The 24772-nt window shown below is 36.0% G+C and overlaps 2 protein-coding genes across 2 annotated transcripts; both read right to left on the bottom strand.

The window, feature by feature from the left end:
* Window positions 1–1039: 1039 nt before the first annotated feature.
* On the bottom strand, window positions 1040–24117 carry LOC145775890 (ficolin-2-like). Its single transcript, XM_082587283.1, has 7 exons — window positions 24091–24117; window positions 7955–8161; window positions 7363–7478; window positions 6077–6173; window positions 5251–5347; window positions 1454–1585; window positions 1040–1226 (listed from the first exon to the last, which is right to left on the bottom strand). The coding sequence occupies exons 2-7, from the start codon at window positions 8028–8030 to the stop codon at window positions 1040–1042; spliced, it is 705 nt and encodes a 234-aa protein (XP_082443409.1). The 5' UTR covers window positions 8031–8161; window positions 24091–24117.
* LOC145776017 (uncharacterized) lies at window positions 20043–20870 on the bottom strand. Its single transcript, XM_082587427.1, has one exon. The coding sequence runs from the start codon at window positions 20868–20870 to the stop codon at window positions 20043–20045; it is 828 nt and encodes a 275-aa protein (XP_082443553.1).
* Window positions 24118–24772: the final 655 nt, after the last annotated feature.

Raw genomic sequence — 24772 nt, forward strand, 5'->3', positions numbered from 1 at the left:
ATATGTTATGTTCTCTATATGTTAGCTATAGTCTATCAAGTTTTAATTTTTATATGGGGCGTTTTGTTTGCTTTTGTGCCATGTTATGGACTGTCCGAATTTGAAATAAAACAGATAATATTCCATTTTCAGGCTGATTACTCTCGGGTATTAATTAAGTGCTCTGAATTGTTGAGTAATTATCGTCACCGCATCAACTTTCAAGCTCAGATTTGTTAAATAGTAACGATAGTTGATTTTTAAAGTTCTGACAATGCTCATCTGGCACATTTCGCTTTTATGTGACGTCCTCGCCGTTGACACTGTAAGGCTTAGGCTCACTGCACACAGTCGGCTGAATAGCCGAGTGGTGAGAACCCTGGAACGGCAATCGAAAGAGCGCTGGTTCGACACCGTTCAAGAGCAGGTGGCTGTGTCTGTGGCAGGACACTTAAAGGCATGCCTGAAAGTGGTCACGAAGATTGGCTTCCTTGCCTTCCCGTCCATTTAATCTAAATCTTTAACCACCGGGTGTAAGCCTGGATACGACAAACAAAACTGCACACAGTAACAGTCAGTTTAACTTTATTACGGAGTTTTAGAAGAAGTTTGTATGGAATCTGTTAGAGATGACTGTTTAATTTCTTCTGTGAGATTTGTTAGGGACAAAGTCAAGGTAATTCCGATAACTATGTTTAGTCAATGTTACCGTTTTTTTCTGTTTGTTTTAAATGTTTTCCTAAACCTACTGAGAATACCACAAAGGAGCGAAACTGGCTGTTGGATTTAATTTACATGATTATGATTACACCTGATTTACAAATGTTGAGGCACAAAACACTGCAGCCACCACCTACTTCACATGACATTTCATTACAAGCAAAACAGTTAACATCGATTTTCCAAAGATAATCTTAAACGTAGCTGTTGCTGTACAATTCGTGATTGAAGTGACTCGCATGAAAAGAAATTTATTTGTGACTCAAGTGCAATGTTTTCATTACGGGATACAGTTTATTAAGTCACAGTATGTTTAGTTTTATTTCTTTTCTGATGTAATCTAGTCACATCTATACTTCATCAGTGAGCCATTAAGAGCCTCTGATTCGCCTTTCCAATGATGCCAAATGTTGTTGTGCCAAGCGCCATCAGATGGCCCCCAAGCCCCGTTTAGCTTGCTGTACCCACAACTATTGTACCACCATCCTCCAGTGTTTCCGAATCTATTCGCGCAGTTTTGAGAATATCTGTAGAGCACACATTAAATTAAATTCAAAAGGAAATATTTAAGATCATCAAAAAAAGCGAAACTTAATATTATTAAAACTTCAAGTTCCACTCAATTGTCTTATTCTCAACACTACAAAGTTCAACAACCATTTCATTCCTGATTTCATGAAATGATGATTTTATCAATGACTGATTTTTGATCTCTTTCCTATCTAGAAAAATTAAACACACTTTATTTGCCTACCTGTCGTTATCCCTATCTATGGTGGTAAAAGCCATTCCGTTGTCCAAAGGTGTCAAACTGTCCCCAGCTGTGCCTCTATAGCCTCCAACATGCAAACGGTAGTTGTTGCTTTCATCTTCAATAGAAAAGGAACTGAAAACGGAAAAGATCGACTTACCAAAAAACACTTTCAGTTTTTCTATATTGCTTTGGAATACTGTTGGGATTTTTAAAAGTAGACATATAACTGGGGGGGAGAGATATTTTTAATTCCAAATTTGACCCTATTTTAGGATACAACTGCATATTCTAAGACCTTTGACATAATTATTTTGAAATTTTGGATCAAAAACTCCCTCTACCCTGAAAATTACTTTTTGCATAAAATTGCCTTGAATTGTATGGAGGCTATTTTTGTTTATGACCTTTTAAACTTCAAATATTGCTTGTTGCTGTACTAAAACAAGTTACAAACGTTGCAAAACAGCCTTAAACAGTTTTTGTGATCTTTGTTTCATCGTAAAACGCTGTAAAGTGGCAATTTGGTTTGTGCACATGATTAGGCTACCCGCATGTGAAAAGCGTCCAGGAGATACAGAGATTCTGTATTGAGAAAATAATGTAGGCTACCACTATGAATTGATCTAACGGTATTGCACCGCTTTTTTCATACAACCATAACTTCTTCAGTACATACCATTCTTACAAAAGCAAACCTTTATCCATCTTCTTTAATAAAATAGATATGCAATTAGTCTACAAAAGAACCCATACTTGTCTGGCGAAAACTTTACAAGAACTTGTTATCAACTTAGTGCAGTAGCTTACTTTCTATTTCTTTGATTAGTATTTTTCGCTCTACGCATCCATTTGGATTATTGATAAATTTAAAAGAAGAACGCTTATTCACATAGTTTTATGTTAAAATTGTGCATTGAGCTGGCTAAATTAAGAAATAAGTTGAAATAAGTATAACCAGGGCCTCCAAGAGCCCTGCCGGGCCCTGGTGCAGATGTTGCTGCCAGGCCCCCAGCGCGACATGTCGCGTGATATCTCACCAATCACAAGCAAAATTTGCGATGCGCGGTTAAAGTATTAACACTCCATTATTTCACAAACAATGCACTATTGTAAATATAACTGTAAATTCACAGATACACACTAGTTATACACAAAGATAAAAGCTGTAAAATGCTAAAACACTACATAGTGTAAATATAGCCTCAATAGCGTTGTCAGATATGGAATTTTGCCCTAATTTGAGGAAAAGTTTATAGCTGTTGAATACAAAAACTTGTATTTTGGATATTTTTTTTAGTCCTTGGCAAAGATCAAAACCCTAACCTTTCCTAACTCTAACCCTTCCTAACTCTGGCAACACCTGATTGTAACCATGCCAACAAGTGGGTAAAATCAGCCATTTCGAAGATAAAAATTGCATTACTATCCGACATGGCTGACATAGCATTGCATATGTGTGGTTACAGCTTTACATTAACATACAATACCATTTCTGACCTTGAAATCTGCAGAGACTAGGGCAGCAAACTTAGGATGAATGCATTGCTATTGTTCATGACATTAAGAAATACCAACTTCAATATAAGAAATACCAACTTCATATAAGAAATACCAACTTCAAAATATTAAAAAAATTTAAAAAATTGACCTTAACACACAAATTTAAACATTTTATTGACCCCCTGAACGCAAAAAAATGAAAATATTGTTGTTCTAAAAAAGGGCATACCCATGAGGGGGCCCATTCAAAATACAAAACTAATATTCATATAAAAAACAATATTTTAAGCAAAATCGACCTGAGCACGCAAATTTAAACATTTTGTCGGGCCCCCCTAAACTCAAAAAATTGAAAATTCTGTAATTTTAAAAAAGGGCATAGCCTAGGCTACCCATAAGGGGGTCCCATTCGACATATGGAACTAATATAAAAACAATATTTTATGCAAAATCGTTGAAAGCAATCTTTTTATCGCGGGAATTTAGACATTTTGTCGGGCCCCCTTGAACTCACCGGGCCCCGGTGCAATGCACCGGTTGTCCCCCCTTCTTGTGGGCATTGAGTATAACCATATCCACTTAAAATCTATTTCGAAACTTTCACAGGCTTGTTGGTCTTTTGTGCAGTGAAGCGTATGAATATTTCTGTATATTTTTCTTGCGAATATATGTAAAATCTATTCCAGGTCAAAGTCCCTGACGGAAACATGTTTATAATGGGCCTAGCTGGCCTATGCAGCCTTTTCTCCCAAAATAAAAAAAGGCTCCTGTACTTTCGAAACGTAAATAACTTTTTCCCTAACAACCTCGGATTTTTTCATGGAAATATTTACGTGAAAGATTTTTTAAAAACCACAGCCGGTAAATCTTGCTATATATTGTAACATAATATTACTTTTTAAACACTGTGTAAAGTTCAATCACAAGATCCGTTTTAGGTCATGCCCAGAAGAACCGGTAAGCTTAATGTACGGTATGTAAATTAATGATGGTTGCAACTTCAACGTCAAGTTTCTGAAATTTGGTGTTAAAACCGCCAATAGGCTATAGCAATCCTGTCTCCAGTGCAAGATGAGGCCTAACGTTTGGATTCCTGTCCAGATGCAATTATAGCGACGTCCACGCCTGTTGCCAGACTATTTTATAGTGCACAAGAAACTTATATTGTTGCATCACAATCACATTTCTATGCACTTGTGTGATTATTGCAAATTAGTAACCTTGCTATATGAGACAATCAGTTTTTCAAGGATTTATCTTTTTTTTGTGTTTTATTTAAAAAGTCGGTTGAAAGATTTTGCTCTCTTGGTCCAACTCGTTGAGTTTGCTTTTTTGTTTTCTGTTTTAATTTGCGTTTTTTTTTTCACTGTTTTTCTTGCGATTTTACGTTCTTGGTGCGTTCATACTACCTTTTTCATCGCGTTCTTACTGTGTTATTTTGTTTATTGACTATCTTTTGTGTATTGCCTCTCTCGAGTAAACTCACAAGCATTCTTTCGGCCCTCAAAGCAATTTGAGTTTAGACCCCTGCATTACAGCAACTTCACACTCAATATTGCTGTTGAAGCATCTTGAGCAGCAGTTATCACCTTAAGATTTTGGATGAGTTGTTAGACTACAGCAAAAGTGTGGTCACCAAAGGCAAGTCAACCTCCGTGATTAAACTGCAACCAGCAGATAAAATAGACAGCTACATGAACAGGGGTTGAGCCAAGAATCTCAGAATGAGGGCTTGAATCGAAAGTGCAAGCAACTTTTTGCAGACAAAGATGTTTTATCAGTTAAATGAGTTTTATTACAAAACAAGCTAAACGCGACTTCATTTTTCGAAAAATAGTTTCTGGAGGTACGTTTTAGTCAATTTACGGCGGCTTTAGTATAACCAGTTTCACACAAACTGTTGGTATTTGTGTCACGCGTTTGCGCATGCGCATAGTTTGGACGGAAATCTCATTTTTTTCTCGGTTTTGAAATATGCTTTTGTATACTAAAATCAGGGCTGAAATTAAATATGAAAAAAAGCCGCATACCTCCTCCCCCCGCTTAATATAACATTTTTGAAATCTGGAAAATTGTTCAATGCATTTAGTGGGCCTACCCTTATGAACCTAAGTCCTGCACAGCATAATAGCCTAATATTACTATTGCCAAACATGTAATAAAATATAGCTGATGAAACGACATATATAGCCTACAGTAAAAAAGTATCGTTGAAGCTATAGTACGTTTTTCAACTGCACTTTTTCTTGTATAAATGCAATATATGTACATTTGCTTGATTTTGTTGTAATCTTAACCTGTACTCAGCAAACGCATGTTCCCCATCAAAACTCCACAAATCAACACGTAACTGGCAACCTCGGCGTTTGGTGGCTTTATGCACTTGATCCAAACCTGTCACAATAAGTGTTGATGTATTTTTGTATCACATCAAGATTTGTACCTTGTGGTTGACGAACGCTATTGTAGTGCTCACGTCGAAAAATCTTGTCATTTAAAGGTTTTGCCATGACACAGTCCAGTGCTCTCGATAGGATTCGAACTGACGTCCTTTTCACTGTCGGTCAAGCAATCGCAGTCAAAGACGTAGTCGACATGCACTCATAATAATTCTTGCAATCATTTTGAGTGGTGGATTTATAACCCTATCCAATATACATTCATCATTATTAAAATTCAATCCAAACTAAAAAAAAAACATCTAATTTTAGTTATGGTTTATATTTCTTGTGGGCTACATTGGCTGGCTGATCTGTAAATGGGGGGTTGGTTCGCTTAAGTATTTTGTGCTCGTATAACGTGACATTTAACGATGTGAGCATAAATAAGTTAAGCAAATAAAATAAAAAGCTCAAAGAAAGTCTAAAGTTATTGGGTTCATATTTATACAATTTTTCTACTTTAAGCACTACGTGTAAACAATTTTTCCCCACTTTTGTAATTTTGCAAAAACAAATTGTTTTAATGAAAATAAAATAATAATTTAGATTTGTACTGAACAGAAATATCTTGAAAATATTTCAAATGTTTAAAAATAGATGGTTTGATTTCTTCACATTTTTCTTTGTTATAGTTTAATGTTATAGTTTCTTTGTTATAGTTGTAATTAATCCGACAATTTACCTAACCAAAATTCCGTTGAAGTGTTGCCAAATCCTAGTTTGTATTCATTCCAGGTGCGTTGAAAATTAATGCTTCCATCAAAGCGTTTTTGGAAAACCTGCAAAAGCAATAGCTCTTGACCAACCAGTACGATAGTCTACAAAAGTAATTAAACTATTTCAAATTTTCTTTGAACAAAAAGCCACAGATTATTTATCAATTAATAAAGTTTTCAATTTTAAGTTTAAGCTCGAATTCCATTTTTAGTTTTTGCAACTTTGAGCTTGATTTGTTTTCAACGCAATGAGGAGGGTTTTCTGAATAAAAAGTACTTTTTACCAAATAGATGTTGGCTGAATTCTTCCCCTTTCAATTACTGGCAGTAGTTCCGCTGTATTAGATTCAAATTGAATCAAAGCTAATAAAAATCGTTTTTTTACATTGATTCAAGTCTCCGTTTATTGTATAAATGTACAATAGCCCTTGAAATACGCTTCAAAGAATGCTAGTTCGGCACCGCTCAAAAGCATTTGCGACGGTGTGTTAAGCTTGACACTTAATGGTAAACTTGAAGGTGGACACGATGATTGGCTTCTTTAGCTTCCCGTTCACTAATTTAAATCTTCAACCATTGGGCGTAAGCCAGGATCCGACTATAACAAACGAAAAAAATTCTGATCTGATCTAAATCTTCAATTACCCACTAAGGGTAAGCCTGGTACGACAAAAAGGTGTAAAAATTTTCAAAGTGCTTGCTGGGTTTATCGTTTAAAATTAATCAGTTTCAAACCGAGCTTTCATGTTTGTACCATTCTAAATCAATTTTTATTCAAGTTGAAGCTACAGATTAACTTTAGAAATTATTAGTTTTTGAGGTAAAGTTTACAGCCATCCTGCCCATTTATCAAAGTTTCTTTTAAAAGCTTTAACAGCTCTTTGTCGAATGGCATTCGTGAGCATTAGCATAATTGTAATCTAAAATTATTATTACTACTGCGATTACTATAAAATTGTAATCTTTAGAAAAAGTTGAAAGATAACGGAAAATTTCACTCGAAACATTTGAAAGTTTCTTTGTATAGGTTTTAAGTAGGTCACAAGCGCTTTATGTTTCAAAACCAGATTGCAGTTAGAAATATCTACAGCAGGTGCAGTAACTTAAAAAAAGCATTGAAAAAAAAGATCCATTTTATTTTAAGATAGATGATCCATAAAATTTAAACCGCAATTTAAATACGACTCATATAAATATGACTAGTTTTTCATTAGTTGTAATTTTTGCGATTTTTTATTTAATGCCAACTTACAATCCAACCCCCATCACAATATGCAAATTCTCCTGAGCGAAGTTGCTGGTAACCGGTCACTGGTGAGGAAGCACAATTCGGAGGGAGCAAAAGTGTGTTGAGTGTGGTTTTTATTTCTGCAATTGAAAAAAAGAGCTAAGCGCAATGCAGAAAGATTCCGATTGAACTGATATATTCTTATACGAATGTATTGTCAATAAGGGTCATGTAATGCGCCTCGTTAGCTCAGTGGTTACTCGCCCCACTCAAGATCAAGGGGCGCTGGTTCGGCTTTCGAGGTTTTAAGCAAAACATCCTTCTGATGGCGTATGAGCGATCTTTCCAGGCTAGATTGAAGGGCAGGCAATCTTCAGCCACTCAGCAGTCATCTGATAACTGAGGACAACAAATGGAGTGTTTAATAAACAGGCAGACAACCAAGCTCTTTTTCTTATACTCGACACCAACCCTATACCAATGGGAGATGGCATCTTCTTGTTCCAATTTCTTTTTAAATGTTGTCTACTCGGGATGGTAAAATACTCTCGGCTTAAAAAGAGTAAACAACAATAGGAAACAAAGAAGACATGCGAGTTGTTTAGTAAGATGTTACCTGTCAGCCTAGTGGCTAGGTTATTCTGCAACTCTTCAATATTTGCTGTGTCTCCTTTTTGTCCAGTTGGACCCATAGCTCCAACATCACCTTTTCATCCACGAGGACCGGGTTTTCCAGGATAACCTCTCTCTCCTTTCTCTCCTTTTGTAAATTTGGTGGTGTCAGATCCTGGTGTAGCCACAGACTCTCCATCACAAACAGGAACTGTTACGTAACGACATTGCTGTGTTGTGACGTGACAGACCAAAAAGCACAAAACTAGTAATTTTACATTCCAAAAAAGCATTATGATTGTCTTACTTAGTTCACTGAAATTGCTAAATCAGTAACACAGTAATTTTAATAAAAAAAACTAAACAAGTCAATACTTACGCATATCTTGTACCTCTCATTTCACAAGATGGAAAATGTATGGGCAAAGTAAAAAAAAATAATCGGTCAAACAAAACTGCATTTTGATTGAATCTTTATCCTCTGACGGGGAAAGCTTCTTGCAGAGCTCCTGGCAGTTTCGCATACTTGTAGAGGCTTTGAATCACTGACGCAGGCCCGGTCACCGAGATTGACAGAGTGAAGTTTCCGATTGTTGAAGTCTTGTTGCCGGGGAATTATTCCATCCATTAGATGCCTCTGAATGGAGAGCAGTCCTTAACGTGCGTTGCTCAAGCCCACACCCCGAGAGTCGAACTAGAGCTGCTTGATCTTGAAGCTTCTTCGTTCCAGAAGTCACGCGCTAACTAACTGAGCTATCGGGGCGGACAAATAGGAATTTAAATATTAGGAATTTAAAGAAACGATTCATGTAGGCCAGGGGTTCTCAACCTTTTTTGTCTCGTTTACCCCTTGACGAATGAAAAAAGTAAAATTTCCTCCCACCGTTTTGGTGGCCTCTTGTGATGTCATCGCGTCTAGTCAACCATGTGAAGAAATGCGCAATAAAGGAAGTTGCAATCTTAGTAGAGTTGCAATCCATTTTGTGGTCGAAGTCCTAATTAGGTTGTGTAAAGTAAAAACGCAGCACACATACGCTGCTAAAATGAAACTGGGTAGTCTACTTGCGTGGTGATAAAAGAAAAAGACGAAAACTTACATTAAGTATAAATTTGAATCAAAATCGAGTGCAACACTACCAGTTTTTTAATAACTAAAAAAATGAAGTTTGTTTTAATTTGTGATTCAGTAAATGTACCCCCCCCCCGGTAGGTGAAATTTACACCTGGGAACCCCTGATGTAGGCTATATACAATTAAAAGTGAAAGTACCATCACGTGAGACGTGACATAAAACTAGTTATGGCACATGGCATTGAGAATTGGATATTTTCCAAAATAATTCACAAAAAAATTAATCCTTCGCAAATCTGGTGCTCTAGAAGAATATTAAAAATATCATACAAAAAAAACATTACAAATAAAAAAAAATCTGAAACAGATTTGGAGTACTAGACAAATAATACGGCAAAAAGATAAAATTCGTGTGAGATATTTAACAAGGATTGGCGAGCTACATCAATTGATCATTGTAGGTGTGGTGATAAGGAAGAGATGTAAAGGAAAACAATGAAAAAATTAAGAAGATGACGTGAATTAAGAGACTAACTATTCGAGCAAAAAAGAAACAAAGAAAAGAGCGAAAGATCTTGATTTGTTAAATCCGTTCATATCCAAGCTACTCGAAAATGGCACATGATGACGGAGAAAGAAATTTTTCTGATTAATTACTTCACTCTTGATTGTTTACTAGTTTGCAGACCATTTAGAAAAACTACAGTAATTAGAAATAAATATTGATTATAAAGCATTTAGTAAGCAGGAAACAAGTATTGCAGCATAAGTTTTGTTAACACCTGGATTTAAAATGAAAAGATTTCTCAAACACGCCACGCTTCTCACGTTGTATTCTTGTCAACGTTTAAACAGTTTGGCCCGACCGTCCTCTGTAAACGTGGTGAAGCAACAAATAATGTTGTAAGTTTTAATGTTTTAGGTTGTCTTACCTGATGCTGCACGACCGTGCTACAGCTGATTAAAATGATATGAAAATGTGATTATATTATTGTTGAAATGCTATCTTGGCTTTAGTCTCTGTATATATCTATAAATGTATTTTCAACTGTTTTTGAACGATGTTATTACTTTAAAACTTAAGTATTTAAAAAAATTGGATTCGCAGTGGCAATACTGTAATTCTATTGAGGTGGAAACAGCTCTGATAGCCCACAGAAAGTTAGCATCTATGTAGTTTCCGCATAGGCTTCTCCTCCTTCATCCTTCCTTGTGAATCACTTGAATACGTAGTCACGTGAAAGAACGAATAATTTCTATAACTATATTTTTACATTATATATAAATTCAATAAAGCTGCTTTTGAACACATAGATATTGTGTAGAAAGTGTGTGCAAGTTGTTAATACATTTTATAATTGAGAAATATCCGTAACTACTTGAAAATAAAATGATGGCTAAAACCAAAGCGCGCTTTTCAAGAGCAATTTTGGAGTCTTTTTCAACCCTGTCTGATCAATAGGTTGAAATCTGTTAACGTCATAGAAATATTAGCGCAAGGTCGTCCATGTTAGCGTGAAAATTGCTATCGAAATTTTATCCAATGAAAAACATAAAAGCATAGTCATTCTGGTCAGCTAGATAGAAGTGCTATTGTAGGTCTAAGCCTACTTTGCTTCATCAGGCCTTTAATATCAACATTTATGCGCTTCTTGCTCGTGTGTACTCTGCAACATCACTTTTATTCAGCTTTTTTTCTGCTTTTTTGTTCAAAACGTAATTAGTGTTTTTTTCAAGTGTTGTTAGACTAATATTAAAACATTGCATGGAGTTAGATCGTTAAAGCAGACACTTGTTTTACTTAGAACTGTCAAAAACAGCGACCGAAAGCTTTGTGCATGAATTAGGATGAGTGTGATTCTGATGAGCCCAGTTTCATAAACCACTGATTCCCAAACTTTTTTTTTTCTCGTACCCATTTAGCAGTTTTCTGCAATATTCGCGTACCACCTGCATCCAGAAAATTTCAAAAACATACAACAAAAGGCAAGAAAGTTTAACGAATATCAGCACAGGGCTCCGATGTGAAACATTGTTAATATTGGACTAAATATAATTAAGTTGTTAGGCTGGACTACTGCTGCTACCATCAGTAGCAGCATTGAAAACAGAAAAGTTTTAGCATTTCTGTTAAACAACCTAGGTCAAAGATTTTCAAACTGTACGCCACGACGTCCTTGTAGCCTACGTGTTTTTAAATTTTCAAGAACATGGTGCAATGATTCCGCTCGGTATCTAAACTCAAGACATAATTATCCACTGACATTTGCATTAGAAATGATTATTACAAAACTGTAGCAATCGATTATGTAGCAATCGAGTTCAACAATCACAAAGCGCAATTATGATCACTTCGTCGGGAGACAAATGAAGGCTGGAGATACAAACAAATAAATGAAAATGAGTAAAATTTCTATCGCTGAGTGCGTCGCAAGCCCAAGCTTTTCCAAAAGCGTCTCAACGAAAAAAGTTGAAGAATTGCTGACCTAGGCTACGTGTTGCGTATTAGGTTTCCGCGTACCACTGGTGGTACGTGGACCATAGTTTGGAAACCACTGTCATAGACGAATCACGTCTATCGCTGTCAATTCTTGCTACACCAGACTGCCGAAAATCATTTGTTTTTAGAAAAGTCTTGATGGCTAGCGTGGAGGCTACACCTGCAGTCCTGCGTGGTTAGCGTAACGTAATACTAGCTGTTTTTATAATGAGCACAGCCTTATGCTGACGCAAGGCAGATCGCTTTTTCTATACAGCACACATCCGTATATTTTATTATTATATTGTTATTGCAGTTTCACACTCAAGTCCGTTATGTAGCCTATGAGTTTGAAATTAAACAGTGAAGACGCCCGGACTTCGCGCTCATTGCAGTACAACACAAACAATTTCTCTACTGTGATTCAAAATCAAATCTTTTTGTATCGCAGATTTGAACCAGAATTATCAAGAAATTTCCTATTTTGATTGAACAAACTTTCGGTAGTGAATATTGCGCTGAAAGGTCTCGCGCTATTGAGAATACCTCTGTTGACCAATCAAAATTGAAAAAGATTTAAGGCACCTTTTAGTTTACTTTGCTGAAATTGCAATTTAGGCTACAAAATCCCCAACAAAGCTAAAACATTTACAACAACCAACTAATACAATAAAGATTTGTAACAAACCCAAGGATATCTATATTTTCAGGAATGGAAACTCTAATGAGAGGTACACGTCACCAAGTTGGTCAATTTTTATAAAATAACACAAACATCGCCCCAATGGCTCAGTTGGTTAGCGCGTGACGTCGTGAACGAAGAAGCTTCAAGATCAAGCGGCGCTGGTTCGACTCTCGAGGTGTGTGCTTGAGCAACGCACGAAGAACTGCTCTTCATTTCTGCGGCACTAAGAAATGAAATATTTCCCCAGAGCAACAATCGGAAACTCCACTCTGTTAATCTTGGTGACCGGCCTGCTTCAGGGGTTCAAAGTTTTTGCAAGTATGCGAAACTGCCAGGATTAAGCTCTCAAAGAAGCTTTCCCAGTCCGAGGATAAAGATTTAATCAATCAATCAACATAATAAAATTATGACGATAAAGACGAATTAAATACAAAGTATGATTTAATCACAAAAACTCAATAGTGAACCTTGCATTGATGCTGATCGTTTGCAAAATTTAGGAATCTTATGGCTGCTTTATCTCTTTATTGCATTCTCAGATTTGATATTTTCTTTCAAACCGTGGGCGTTTACCTTTACTGGTACTTTTCATCCAGTGCTTGGATTTTTAATTGCTTCAGTTGATTATAGCATGACACAGTTTTAACCAAAATTGAAATAAATAAAAAATTGAATATCTGGACCAGGAGTGTCAAACTCTAGTGCACTCCGGGCCAAAATGTAAATATTATTAAACTACCAGTCGGCAGTCACGGAGCAAACTGGTTCAATATTAATTGCAAATTATTTTTCATAAAACTTAATTATAAGTTACTTAATCTATTTTCACAATGCCTGCAAACGCCATACAGCATTAGAGCTCTATCAAATGGCTGAAGTTTTAACTTACACATTTTCGATTTGGATAAAATAACAGATATTTCTGAAAGCGATTTTTAACACAACGGCAGCTCGTTTGCGGAAAAATAATTTAATTAAGTTTAAAAAAGCAAATTAAAATCAAGTTGCAAATGTTAAAGTTATGTCTACTTTACATTTCGCCATTTTTAGAAAACTGGTCAACAATGCACGTAAACTGCAAATTTACCTAGAATTTCGTTTGATCGAGTATTGAATTAATTTGATAAAGCATACAATATTGATTGAGCACTTTTGGTAATGCTAATATACGACTCGTGTACACAATGCAATATATACACAATACAATGCTTATAAGGTTCACTTATGTTAAAATCATTACTGTTCATTTTTAAGCTGATTTATATATGTTTATTATTGATTATGACATGAAGTTATTTATAATGCAGCACATTGGCGTACCAGATTTAAAAGGAACTAAATGCTATATCCTGGGAGTCAAAAATGTTGCATCTCGGAATGCGACACATGTGATCTATTTTAAACAGTGTCTATAATTCTATTGTTAATAATTAGGTTCTATTTGAATAAGATTATCTACTGACGAAGCCCCACTTGTGTAGCGGAAGCTGTAGACCTAATAAGTTTGAAGTTGCCAGTTTTATGTGGTACATTCTAGCCTACTTCTTTTTCAGTTCTATAACTCTGACATTACTTTTGGCTTTCTACGTTGTTTTTATTGTAAGCCTACATCTGTTTTTAAGACAAAGTAAAATCAGTTAGTATGATTACAATGTAAATTATCTAACTTATCCTAATAAAACCATGTAAACTCCATTCACTTCATGCGAATATTTAGATGTAGGCTAAGTATAACCTAGCCTAATTGAAAAAAATGTGCAAACTGCTCATAAATGATTCTAGACCTAAGTTACAGTAGGCTACATGTCACACTTCCTTGTACATGTCGCAGTAACAGAAGAGAAAACGAACCAGTTGTGCTGTTCATTCGTTCCCTGCTGGATATAACTTACTTCAGCTACTTTAAAGTACGCAGCAGCACATGCGTGAAATGATTTCTACTAACTGGTTGAAGTGACGGACAAACTACGCATTCTGCAACTGCTGGTTTGAAATAAAGATTTCAAAAAGAAATCTTCTGTTGTTAAAACGGTGATGGGTTTCACCTTATAACTAAAAATAATAATAGGCTACCATGACGCAACCTCCACGGAAAAAAATTATTGGAAAACAATTAGTCATGATTTGTAGAGTGGCAATTGTAGCCTACTATCCAATGCTTGGGTAGAGTTAGATGGAATGCTGCGGAAGTCTTTATTTCGTTTACTTTTCGCAGTTCACCACATCCGACAGTTTTTGAAATGCTTTTGTCTAAGTTTAGAGCAAGATTTCAAACTTTAACTCAAATTCTGTCTATGACATCTACAGTAGGTTCCAAGATACAAACATACATCATCTTATTCATCAAAAACCTTTTTTTTAACAAAACGAAACCTTGTCACCCTTGCAAAATAATTAACATGCGGATGTGTAATTTAAGTCGAGAGTGACGAGCTTTATCGTTGAAGATGCTTCTGCGTGCTGATGATATTGACCCGACAAGGCACACTGAAAAAGCAGACGCAAACCTGACAAGCCACAAGTTTTTGCAACGGCAAAGTAAGCTACAATGTTCTAATATATTTATTTTACGTGTAAGGATGTTTTTATTGGGATTTTAAATGTTAATTTTCCGCGTAATGAATTCTGTCTGCCTGATGGATATTCTAACTAATTTGACTATCCAACTCCATTAAACTATTTCCACACAATTGTTACTCGAATTATAATTTTAAGTTATCAGAAGGTGTTCGTATAATGTTATTACAGAATGACGAAACAAATAAGAGGTTACGAATTATCACATTTTAGCAGTCATCCAAATTGTTTACGTTCTAATTTTTATTCTCTCGTGTTGCTGTTCGTCTCTTACGTCACAGGGCGAGTCTAAACAATTTTATTTTCTGTTACCTTTTTTATATTTAGAGCAGTTCAGATCGAAAAATACAAAATCTTTAGGAAATAACGCATGGGTTAAAATGGTACACTTGTTAGGAAGGAAAAAGTGCTTGGCATGATATTGGATTGCTATATCAACAATTGCAGTTGACGATACTTATTATACTTATTTTCCAATGTTTCCGCATACAAATTAATCACATCTGAACTTCATGAGCGCCCTTTAAGAGCGACTGTACGCTGCTGCCTTTCCATTGCTTTTAGTAGCCTATCCTGCCAAAAACAAGCTGCGTGCTCTTGAGTGGGGTAGAAGTTGTAGAACCGGTGGTATTTCGATGGTTGTTTTTGCAAGAAAAGTTCAACTATAGTTTAAATTGTTATAATTAAACAAAACATAACAACAACTCTTAGTCATCAAAAAATCACGATACTGCGTTATAACGATAATTATCATTAGGCTATATACAAAGTATAACGATAGCTTTAACTTGTCGAAATTATCCGCCTATTTAATAAAAGAACACCCCAGTCCAGTCATAAGATGGAACATGGTTGCCAGTTCTTTCAACGTTTTGTGAAAATCGGCTTAATATATAGCCTAATGCAGTAGCGCAGATTTGTATGTCATATAAACTAAAAGTTATAGTACTTTTCTAACTGAATATTTATCTGCATATGTCTTCACCTCGTAAAATTTAACTTAATTCAATAATAATGTTTCATTCGTCCGCTCCGTTAGTTTAGTGCAGAGGTCGGCAACCTGCGGCTCCGGAGCCACATGCGGCTCTTTCAGCCCTCTGCTCTGGCTCCCGTGACTTTAAACACTGCGAACTTGGGCAATACAAAAAAATTTTGTTGTAAATTAATAACTGCTCTAGGCTATAGTTTAAACTAGTTTTGTTGAAAATTATGACTTACAAATCCGTTTAGTATGTTTTTTTTTCACCAAGATTTAATGCTTTTATCTTGCTAAGGAAAAAAACATTTAGGACTGTTAGGAATAATGGCGGCTCCTCACGGCTTACAATGCATGTATTGTATGCGGACAGATTCTGATTTGCCCGCCCCGTCTGTGAAACGATAAAGAGCATATTGTTACGTGATTTACCGCACAATTAATGTTAGCATTATCTTATACCTGGCAGTGTCACAGTGCAGTTTGTAGTAGCCTGTAGTATTTTGTAAGCAGTTAAAAGTTTCAGATACTCTTTATTAAATATGTAAATCGCCATTAGTTATTAATCAGTAACTTTGGCAAATTTGCCAAATTATTGCCAGTATACCAGCGTTATCTTTACGTTATCTTCCCTATTACCCCTCTGGAAATCGATCCATTACTGCTGAATATGACTGCATTCACAGCTGTAAGTCAATCTAGTCTTGAACTTGAACTGGCCGACATAGCTGACAAGGATGTGTGGGTATCTAAGTTCCGAAGCTTCAGTTCAGTTGTTTTTTTTATTTCTGACCATCATATCAAAACAATACACATCAACATAGCAAAGGTCAAGAAAAAGGTAGAAGCGACAAAACGCGACGTTAAAACGTGCTTGTGATCGAAGTAAGTTATTGAGTTGAAAAAAATTTGGCACGGTCGCAACACCTTCAGAAAAATTTAAGATATAAAGGGAAGAAAAAAAAAAATGTTACAAAACAAATAAACATATATAGGCTATAACTTTATTAGCCTACATAACTTTAGCTGATATATTGAAGATTTGTATGGACAGTTGCTATGAAGATCGGCCATGGTGCGTTATCAAGAGTGCTGATGGTCGTAAGGGGAACACGTCTTGATGCGTTTAGCTCATAGCAAAGAGCAAGGCAGGCAAAGAAAACCCCACAAAGAAATCCTACCACGGGCAAAGCCATTTCAACCGCAACGCACCAGGCCTTGCACGACTCACAAAATAGATAGGCTATAACTTGACGACATGAAACAATGACAAAAAAACAAATAAAACAAACTAGCAAAAAACAACATCATCATCTTGCGGAAATTCAATTATACCCAGGGAAGTTATGTCTTAAAGATATCAAGCGTGCTTTGATAAAAGTTGCGTTGATAAAGCGATGCTATGAGCGAAGCTTGAGAGCTGACCTTGAAGATCTTGCTCGCCAGAAGGCCACGCTTCGTCACAACCACAAAGGGAGTGACCTTAAAAAGCTTCAAAAACCAGACAAGCTCGTGTTCGATACGTGGAATGCCATACCTGACTCTTACATGAACATAAAAAAATATGCATTTGGAGTTCTGTCGATATTTGGATCAACATATTTATGCGAACAAAGTTTTTCGGTCATGAATTACTTAAAAAATGAACAACGCTCACGCCTAACTGATGAGAGCTTGCAGTCTCAGATGAAACTCAAAGTGTCATCTTATCAAGCTAATGTAGATGTGCTGTGCAGTGAAATTCAGGAGCAAATATCGCATTAGCTGGGTGAAATAACTGATTATTTGAAAATGTATGTTTTTACCCAATAGGCCCACTGTGCCCGTAGGTAGCCTACTAAACAGTGTTGTGTTTAATAGCCAGGCTTTGTTTGTTGATTCTAGAATATTCGCATGTACAAAGCAAAAATTGAAAGAAATTCTACATGAAGTGTAGGCTATAATTACCTTTGGTTTTAGTGGCCAACTCGACAGTTACATGTTATGGCTCCGAATATGTCTTAAGTTGAAGAAACTTGGGAACATTGGCTCTTTTAATGCTAAAGGTTGCCGACCTCTGGTTTAGTGGTTAAGCGCCCGACTTTGTGTACAAATTACAAAAGACTCAAGCGGCTCTCAGGGTGCGCGCTTAAGCAATGCATTTCGGTATTGTTCACCATTTAGCGTCACCAAGTGAATAAAATAATTCACAGACAACAAGACTTTGTAACAAGCGGAAACTTTACTCTGCCAATCTCGGCAACCGGGCCTGCGTCAGTGGTGCAAAGCTTTCAAAGGTATGGAAAATTGCCAGGAATAACTTATTCTGATAGGTTATATAAGCTAAGCTTTTTTGTCCGAGGTTAAAGATTCGTTCAAGCCCAACCATCACAGGAAATCTTTATACAAGACATGACTTATAATTAGCCTACCTGTTAGTTCAGTTGCAATATGATCTTGCAAACTGTTACTTAACGACACTCCTGGGACGTGACGTCACAAACCAAAAACACAATGCAAGCAACTTTAACACAACAAAGGTAGGCTACATGCAGGCCCGGATTTAGGGGGGGGCAGAGGGGGCAGTTGCCCCGGGCCCCCCGACTTTTGAAGGGCCCCCCTATGTGGAAAAAATGTGATTTTTTTTCCTTTTGGCCTTTAAAGTTTCTGCAAAATGTTGTGCAGTACTGGACTGATGCTACTGTAGACGTAGAGATGGCTTTTCGCGCCGTAGGCTTGAAAAATTTTTTTGCACGGGGGCCCCCCGATCTAAAAGTGCCCCGGGCCCCCCATCAGCTAAATCCGGCCCTGGCTACATGTCGATTTTTCGCATATCTTACTGAAGTTAAACTACCCCATGTAAAATATCACATGATCAATGATTTCGTGTTTTCAAAGTCGAGTGCAAAAATTAATTTGCAAAATCAAAGTTTGCAAATTCGATAAAGTTTCAGAAACAAGAGTTAAACTTATAAGCTTACTTTTTAAGGAATTTAAAGTCGTAAACTTTGTTCAACAAATTTATGGACATTGAGATTTTGCTCATTTATCAAACGCTGTGTTTGAGATGTAGCCTATGCTACGCCGCTACGGTACTGAAAATACCTGGGCTGACTATTTTATAGCCTATAAACAAGCTACCTACAGTAGGCCTACCTTACATCAAGACGCAAAACTTTGAACAGATGCTGTTATGAACAATTTGAGCAATTGTAGGCCTATGTTAGCTATGTAGGCTAAGACAGCAAACAACGAGGCATGGCTTCTGCACATCACAATAATGTCCAGAAAATTAAAACCGTTTTTTTTTTTGGTTATGATCATGATGTAGGGTAGGTTGTTTACAGCCTATATACGCTCAATAAAATTCTTAAGGTTTTTAGAGGGGTGAACATAAAATTACTAACAATAAAAAGAACGTCATACTTTGAAAACCTTGGAAATTTAGCGAAAAAATTTTGGAAAAGCAGTTTGTTACTGTTCTCAGCAAGTTATGAATTTTTAATAGGATTACTGAAGTTTTAGCTTTAAAATAAGTATTTACATTTGTTTGTGTTTTTATGCTTTATAAGTGGAGATAAGTTATTCATTTTTTAAGGATATTATCACAGATGTACGTATACGCCGCAGACTTGCGGCGTAGATTTTTTGTTTACGCTAACGCTTACGGCCACATTTTTTTTGGATAGTTTGCGCTTGAGGCTTACGCGTAAAGTTTTCGCGTTTTTTAGCGCATAGCGTCAACGCATACTTTTTAATGTATTTTTTTTCGCTACAACACGCCAATACCTTCCAGCGCTGCAGTTGGAAGAATGTTTACAATGAGCAAAGACATATTGGAACCAAACACAGCAAAATGTCATATGAACACTTTCAGATGCTTGTGTTTTTACGTGGAAATTCAAAATAAAACTTGTTTGTTTCGAGTGGTTTATACCGTGTGAATGTTTGGCACCTAGCAAACAAAATAAGTTTACGCTAGTGTATGCGCTGACGCTGACGCCGCCAACTTTTTTTACAAGTTACGTTGACGCATACGGCGTATGGTTTTTCGAACGTTTGCGTTTGCGCTAACGGCGTCAATATTTTTTGTATGCGCGTACATCACTGGAAATTATGAAATTTTGTTCAAAATAGGTTTTTTATTCAGATTTGAAACAAGCTTTATCAAAAAAATTCTATTTCGTGTTTATAATAGTGGGAAGTGAGAATTCATATCATACAAAAGCTTGTCGTTTTATGGTTTAACTAAAATGTCACTTCAAATGTTAGCCTACTTCAAATTTCTTTTAAAGGTCATGCTGTGGCAATATATTTTATTTAGGTTATTTAAATATGAGAATGGGCCATTGACACTTAAAGGCGGCGTGGCCAAACCTTTGATGATAAAAGCAAGTAGGTTGTTGTCTTTGGGGAACGTTGGATCTGGGCGTCTGAAATGATGTGCGATATCGGTTTGGGAAGGAATGAACAGGTTGACGGCTTCGGTCAGACTGAAGATTAGACACACTTGCCGACAGGTGTTCCATTTGATGTTGTAAGCGATCAATCTGTTGCATTAGTTGGGCATTGGGATTTTGTTCTGTAGTATGCTGCACTGCGTTTACTGTGGCATGGGAAACGTTTGTTAGTTTTGACATTTGATCGGCAGCTTTTGCTAATTCGTTTAATGACATTTCGAGGTTGCCAGCCAAAACAAGTTTGATTTGATTCGGGAGTTTATTTACAAACAATTCCCGAATTAATTCCGTCGATGCGACATTTTGAGGAAGTTTTGCTCGCATCTCGGCCAGCACTTCGGAGGGCAGTCGATCGCCGATTTCAGACAGTGACATGACGTCAGCGATACGTTCGATCAACATCGGTTCGAAACGCTGAAGTAAGTGTTCTTTTAATTTATCATAGTCTGCCCCGGCGCTGATTAAGTCTTGTATGTTTACAATGATATCGTAAGGCAGACACGATACAAGTTTGTCTGTTTTCAGACGTTGGCAATCAATCTGATAAGTGATGAATCTATTTTCTAAGATGGTGAACCACAACCTAGGGGTATCTTTCCAAAAGGTGTCGCAAAACTTTTCGCCAGGAGAGATTTTAATTTGAGTAGAGGGTTCGCGATATTCGCTTTCGGGTCGAGATTTTCCTGGGGCCATAATATAGATTATACAAGGCTAAAACTACAATTAAATTGTGAGATCTACAACAAGAGATATTGCTGCGATCGTAATACAAAAATAAGGAATACAAGTACTTACCAATATTCTGACGTTTTCTTTTGTAAAACCTACTGACGTGCGGGGTCACCAATGTGGCAATATATTTTATTTAGGTTATTTAAATATGAGAATGGTTTGTTTATAAGTTGAATTAAGATGAAGGCTGTCTGACTGCCTGATGAAAGTTCTACTGTATTTATCTAATTTATCTAGTTTGGCTATCTGACTCCATGAAATAATTTCCACACAATTGTTATTCGAATTATAATTTTAAGTTATCAGAAGGTGTTCGTATACTGTTGTAGGTCCATAACACAATTTGAATTTAAACAGTACAGAATAATGAATTTACAGGATAGTGAAACATTATCACGAGTTATTACATTTTAATTAAACAATCAATTTAATGTTTTTCTGAGAGCTGAACTGGTCTAACTGAGCTCTCGCCAAATGCGAACAAGTCATTTTATAATCATCAGTTCCCTTTTTCTTATTGACTTCGGGAGCAGATTAAATGGAAAATTACAATTCTTTAGGAAATTACGCATGGTTTGAAATGGTTCATTTAGTTAAAGAAAGGGAATTTATATGATGAAATAATGGATCGCTACAATGCCTCATCTAAGCAAAACTAAAATTAAATTAAAACCCTTTTTGCTTCTTCGCAGGGCCGTTGACAGGATTTCTCGGGCCCGGTACCAATTTATTTTAAGGCCCCTTTTATCGACAATGTTATGAATATAAAGGTTGCTGTTAAAATGAGAATGAAACATGCCCTTCAAAGTAGAAAATTAAGAGAAATAGATCAAACCCGATATGCCAAAAGCATGGTTGTTTAACAAATCTTACGCAAGCTTAAAATTTCCCGAACCGAGAAACTTATTATCTCTATTTAATGGTTGCTTTTTTGAACTTTTATTTGTCACATAGCGCTAGCGTTTGACATCCCGATTCTATTGATGTTTCACTGGTCATTCTAGGCTCACCAGAAGAGAATTTGCAGCAAAGTTAGTGCAGACGGTCAGAAAGCTTTCAATTTGATTTGGGAAAGGTTTTTGGGCCTAGGTCAAACATTTGATGATTGCTGCAACCTCAAAAGCGGTTTTGGTCTAATTTTTAGTCCAGAACTAGGGATAGCAATCTTCTTACTTAGGCTATGCCATTTCAGTTTTTGAGTGTAAACAAACATTAGCTTGTTTATTTTGAAATTTGTGTTTCGGGTTATATTTCACTAAATAATCGTGGTTAGGGAAATCAATATACTAGACTAAACTAAATTTTTATTTTACTGTTTGGTGGCTGAAGGGGCTATTTTACCACCAGAGAGCTGAAGTGAGCCCAAAAGGGGGCCTAGTAGCCTACTTTACCATCTGACGGCTGAAGTGGCTGTTTTAACCTCTGATGTCAATTCCTTTAGATCTGATTATATTAAGATCTTGATAATGTTTAAAGTCGAGGGGAATCTTTTGAATCCGGGCCCCTTAAATATTCCGGGCCCGGGTCCAAAAGTACCACCTAGACCCCCCTATCAACGCCCCTGCTTCTTCGTGATGATAAAAATTAGCTAATAATTGTTTATTTGCGATTAAAAATTTTGTGAGCACCGTAACTCAAGATTTATGAATGCCCTCTCCACATTCATCAATCGAAAGATCAAGTGCCACCTAGTGGAAGTTGTCAAGGACGCTTGGCAACTCAAATCGTAAACTCGCTGAAAAGTTTTCCCATTAATTTTCAATTTAATTTCTTTTTTTGTTCCTGACGCAAACATTTACAGAACGGCAAAGTAGATATACAAATTAGACACCATCAAAAGGGAAAGATGGAAAAATTTAAAGGTTTAAAATATACATCGATAAAACAGTGTTACCACTATTTTAAAATTGTACAGCCACCAAACCTAGAAGAAAGATAGAAAAAATACAACTTTTTTTGTGAAAATAGTCCTACAAGAAACACTTACACGTGCAAGAGCAATTAACCCTTTGTCACACAAAAAATAAATTCAAGACATTGTCACTTGACCTTTTACTTCACTATTTTCCAACCCCAACCTTCAGGGTTAGGTGTGGGTTTCGGTTGGGGATTGAAACTGGTAAAGCAAAGGAAAAGTGATCAAGACACAAAACAGCCACATCACTGTATGTTCTCAGTCAATTCCAATTATGACATATGAACACTTACAACAAGAGCGATTTAAACTTTACTGCACAAGAAAAAATAGTAGCACTGACAAGTTTCCAGAACTTTTCACTTTGAAAGTTTAGATAATATCGTGATGACACAAAAAAAAGATTTAACAGCAAAGTGAAAAGTTCAACAAACCAGTTTGTGTGACCACATAATGACAGGAAAAAACACTATAATCAAACTTGAGATACAATTATTAAATATAATTACTCACACATTTACCATTTAGAAGTTTTTTATTTGTTTTAAGTAACCTACTTTGGTTTTTAAAGTTAAACTGTCATCTCGATACATTTAAAATTTTATTGCCTGGGAATGCATCAAGCACTCATAAGCTTCTTTCCAACCTTTTTTATGTTTTGTGTTGTTTTGGATCAAAGCAAATTTAATGAGAATGAATGCAAAACGACCAGAGTTAAGCTCTTAAAGAAATTTTGTATTTTTCAAGATAAACATGCAGTCAGTCAGTTAAATTCATGTAGGATATAGCAAGCCTAATGCTCTTTTCATTGATTTTTCTGCATGTACTTCTGTCTTAATAGTTTATGTGCTAGTCTAAATTTAGAAAGTTTTTAGGTGCAGGTTTATTTATTGACAGCTAACGTATATAATAGCGGTGAGATAGCATAACTGGTAAGGTGTTGGCTTTCTAATTATGCAAACCTGGTTTGACTCCCGGCTTCAGCTAGTTGTTGAAAACACCACTCACCCCTACCTGGGGTGTAATAAATTGGGTGGGTATAATTACTGAAGGAAAGGCGGCCGAGAGAAAGGAACTGGCCACCCTACTCTCCTTAGTACCGAAAGTTTTGTGTATTACAATAAGAACCTTATCTTCTCATACTCGACTCTTGAATCAAGTATGGGACCACCTTTTTTTACAGTATATATATAGATCTTTTATTTTAAATTGTTGAAAAGAACATTTAAACATGAATTTGGTTATAACATTAAAAAACTGACTAACCTTGTTCTTTTTGAAAAAGTTTTTTTGCTTTGTAGATCAGTGTTTGAATTTATTGCCCATTAAAGATGTCCATTATTAACTCTATAATTACATATTCAATTAAACGATGTGGGTCTGCAAATGCTTGCTTGCATGACCTTAGAAAAATAGTTTTGAAACCCTTCAACCCACACGTTTCGGAAGCACATAATGTTGTGGAAAATTGACAGTAGCAATTTTCTTGCACAATGTTGGTATGTACTTTGACTTATCAAATCAAATACATATCAAAATCAAATCAATACATATGAACATTGATTTTTCCAATCAAGTTTTAAGGGTTTTGTGATTAGAACATAAAAAATCTATTCAAAGTTTAATTTGAACTACAACATCAAATTAGTGCCTGAAATTTTATGTTGGCAGTAACAAAACAACGCATGACATTCATTGCACACAACTAGAAATTAGCGCTGTTGGCATTTTGTGTTTTAATTATAATATTGTGATGTCACAGTTGTAAACATGCAGTTTGCACAACAGTTTTTCGAAACATATCAAAATGAAATGATTTGACATGATACAAAAAGTCATTTTAAAAAACAACAGACTATAGGCTACATGTATTATAAACTTGCTTGAAAAAATGGACAAAAACTGTCACAATGGGCACTGATCTACACTGATGTTCTTTGAATTGTTA

This window comes from Aplidium turbinatum, chromosome 8 (assembly GCF_918807975.1).
Source record: "Aplidium turbinatum chromosome 8, kaAplTurb1.1, whole genome shotgun sequence".
Classification (NCBI taxonomy): domain Eukaryota; kingdom Metazoa; phylum Chordata; class Ascidiacea; order Aplousobranchia; family Polyclinidae; genus Aplidium; species Aplidium turbinatum.

Bases quoted from the DNA above. Each gene is read 5' to 3' on its own strand.
- LOC145776017 (XM_082587427.1), bottom strand. From the start codon at position 20,870: ATGGCCCCAGGAAAATCTCGACCCGAAAGCGAATATCGCGAACCCTCT.
- LOC145775890 (XM_082587283.1), bottom strand. From the start codon at position 8,030: ATGGGTCCAACTGGACAAAAAGGAGACACAGCAAATATTGAAGAGTTG. The intron at 6,174-7,362 runs GTAAGTTGGCAT...TTGCTTTTGCAG, and splicing joins ATTGTGATGGGGGTTGGATT to GTTTTCCAAAAACGCTTTGA. The intron at 5,348-6,076 runs GTAAATTGTCGG...TTATTGTGACAG, and splicing joins TTCAACGGAATTTTGGTTAG to GTTTGGATCAAGTGCATAAA.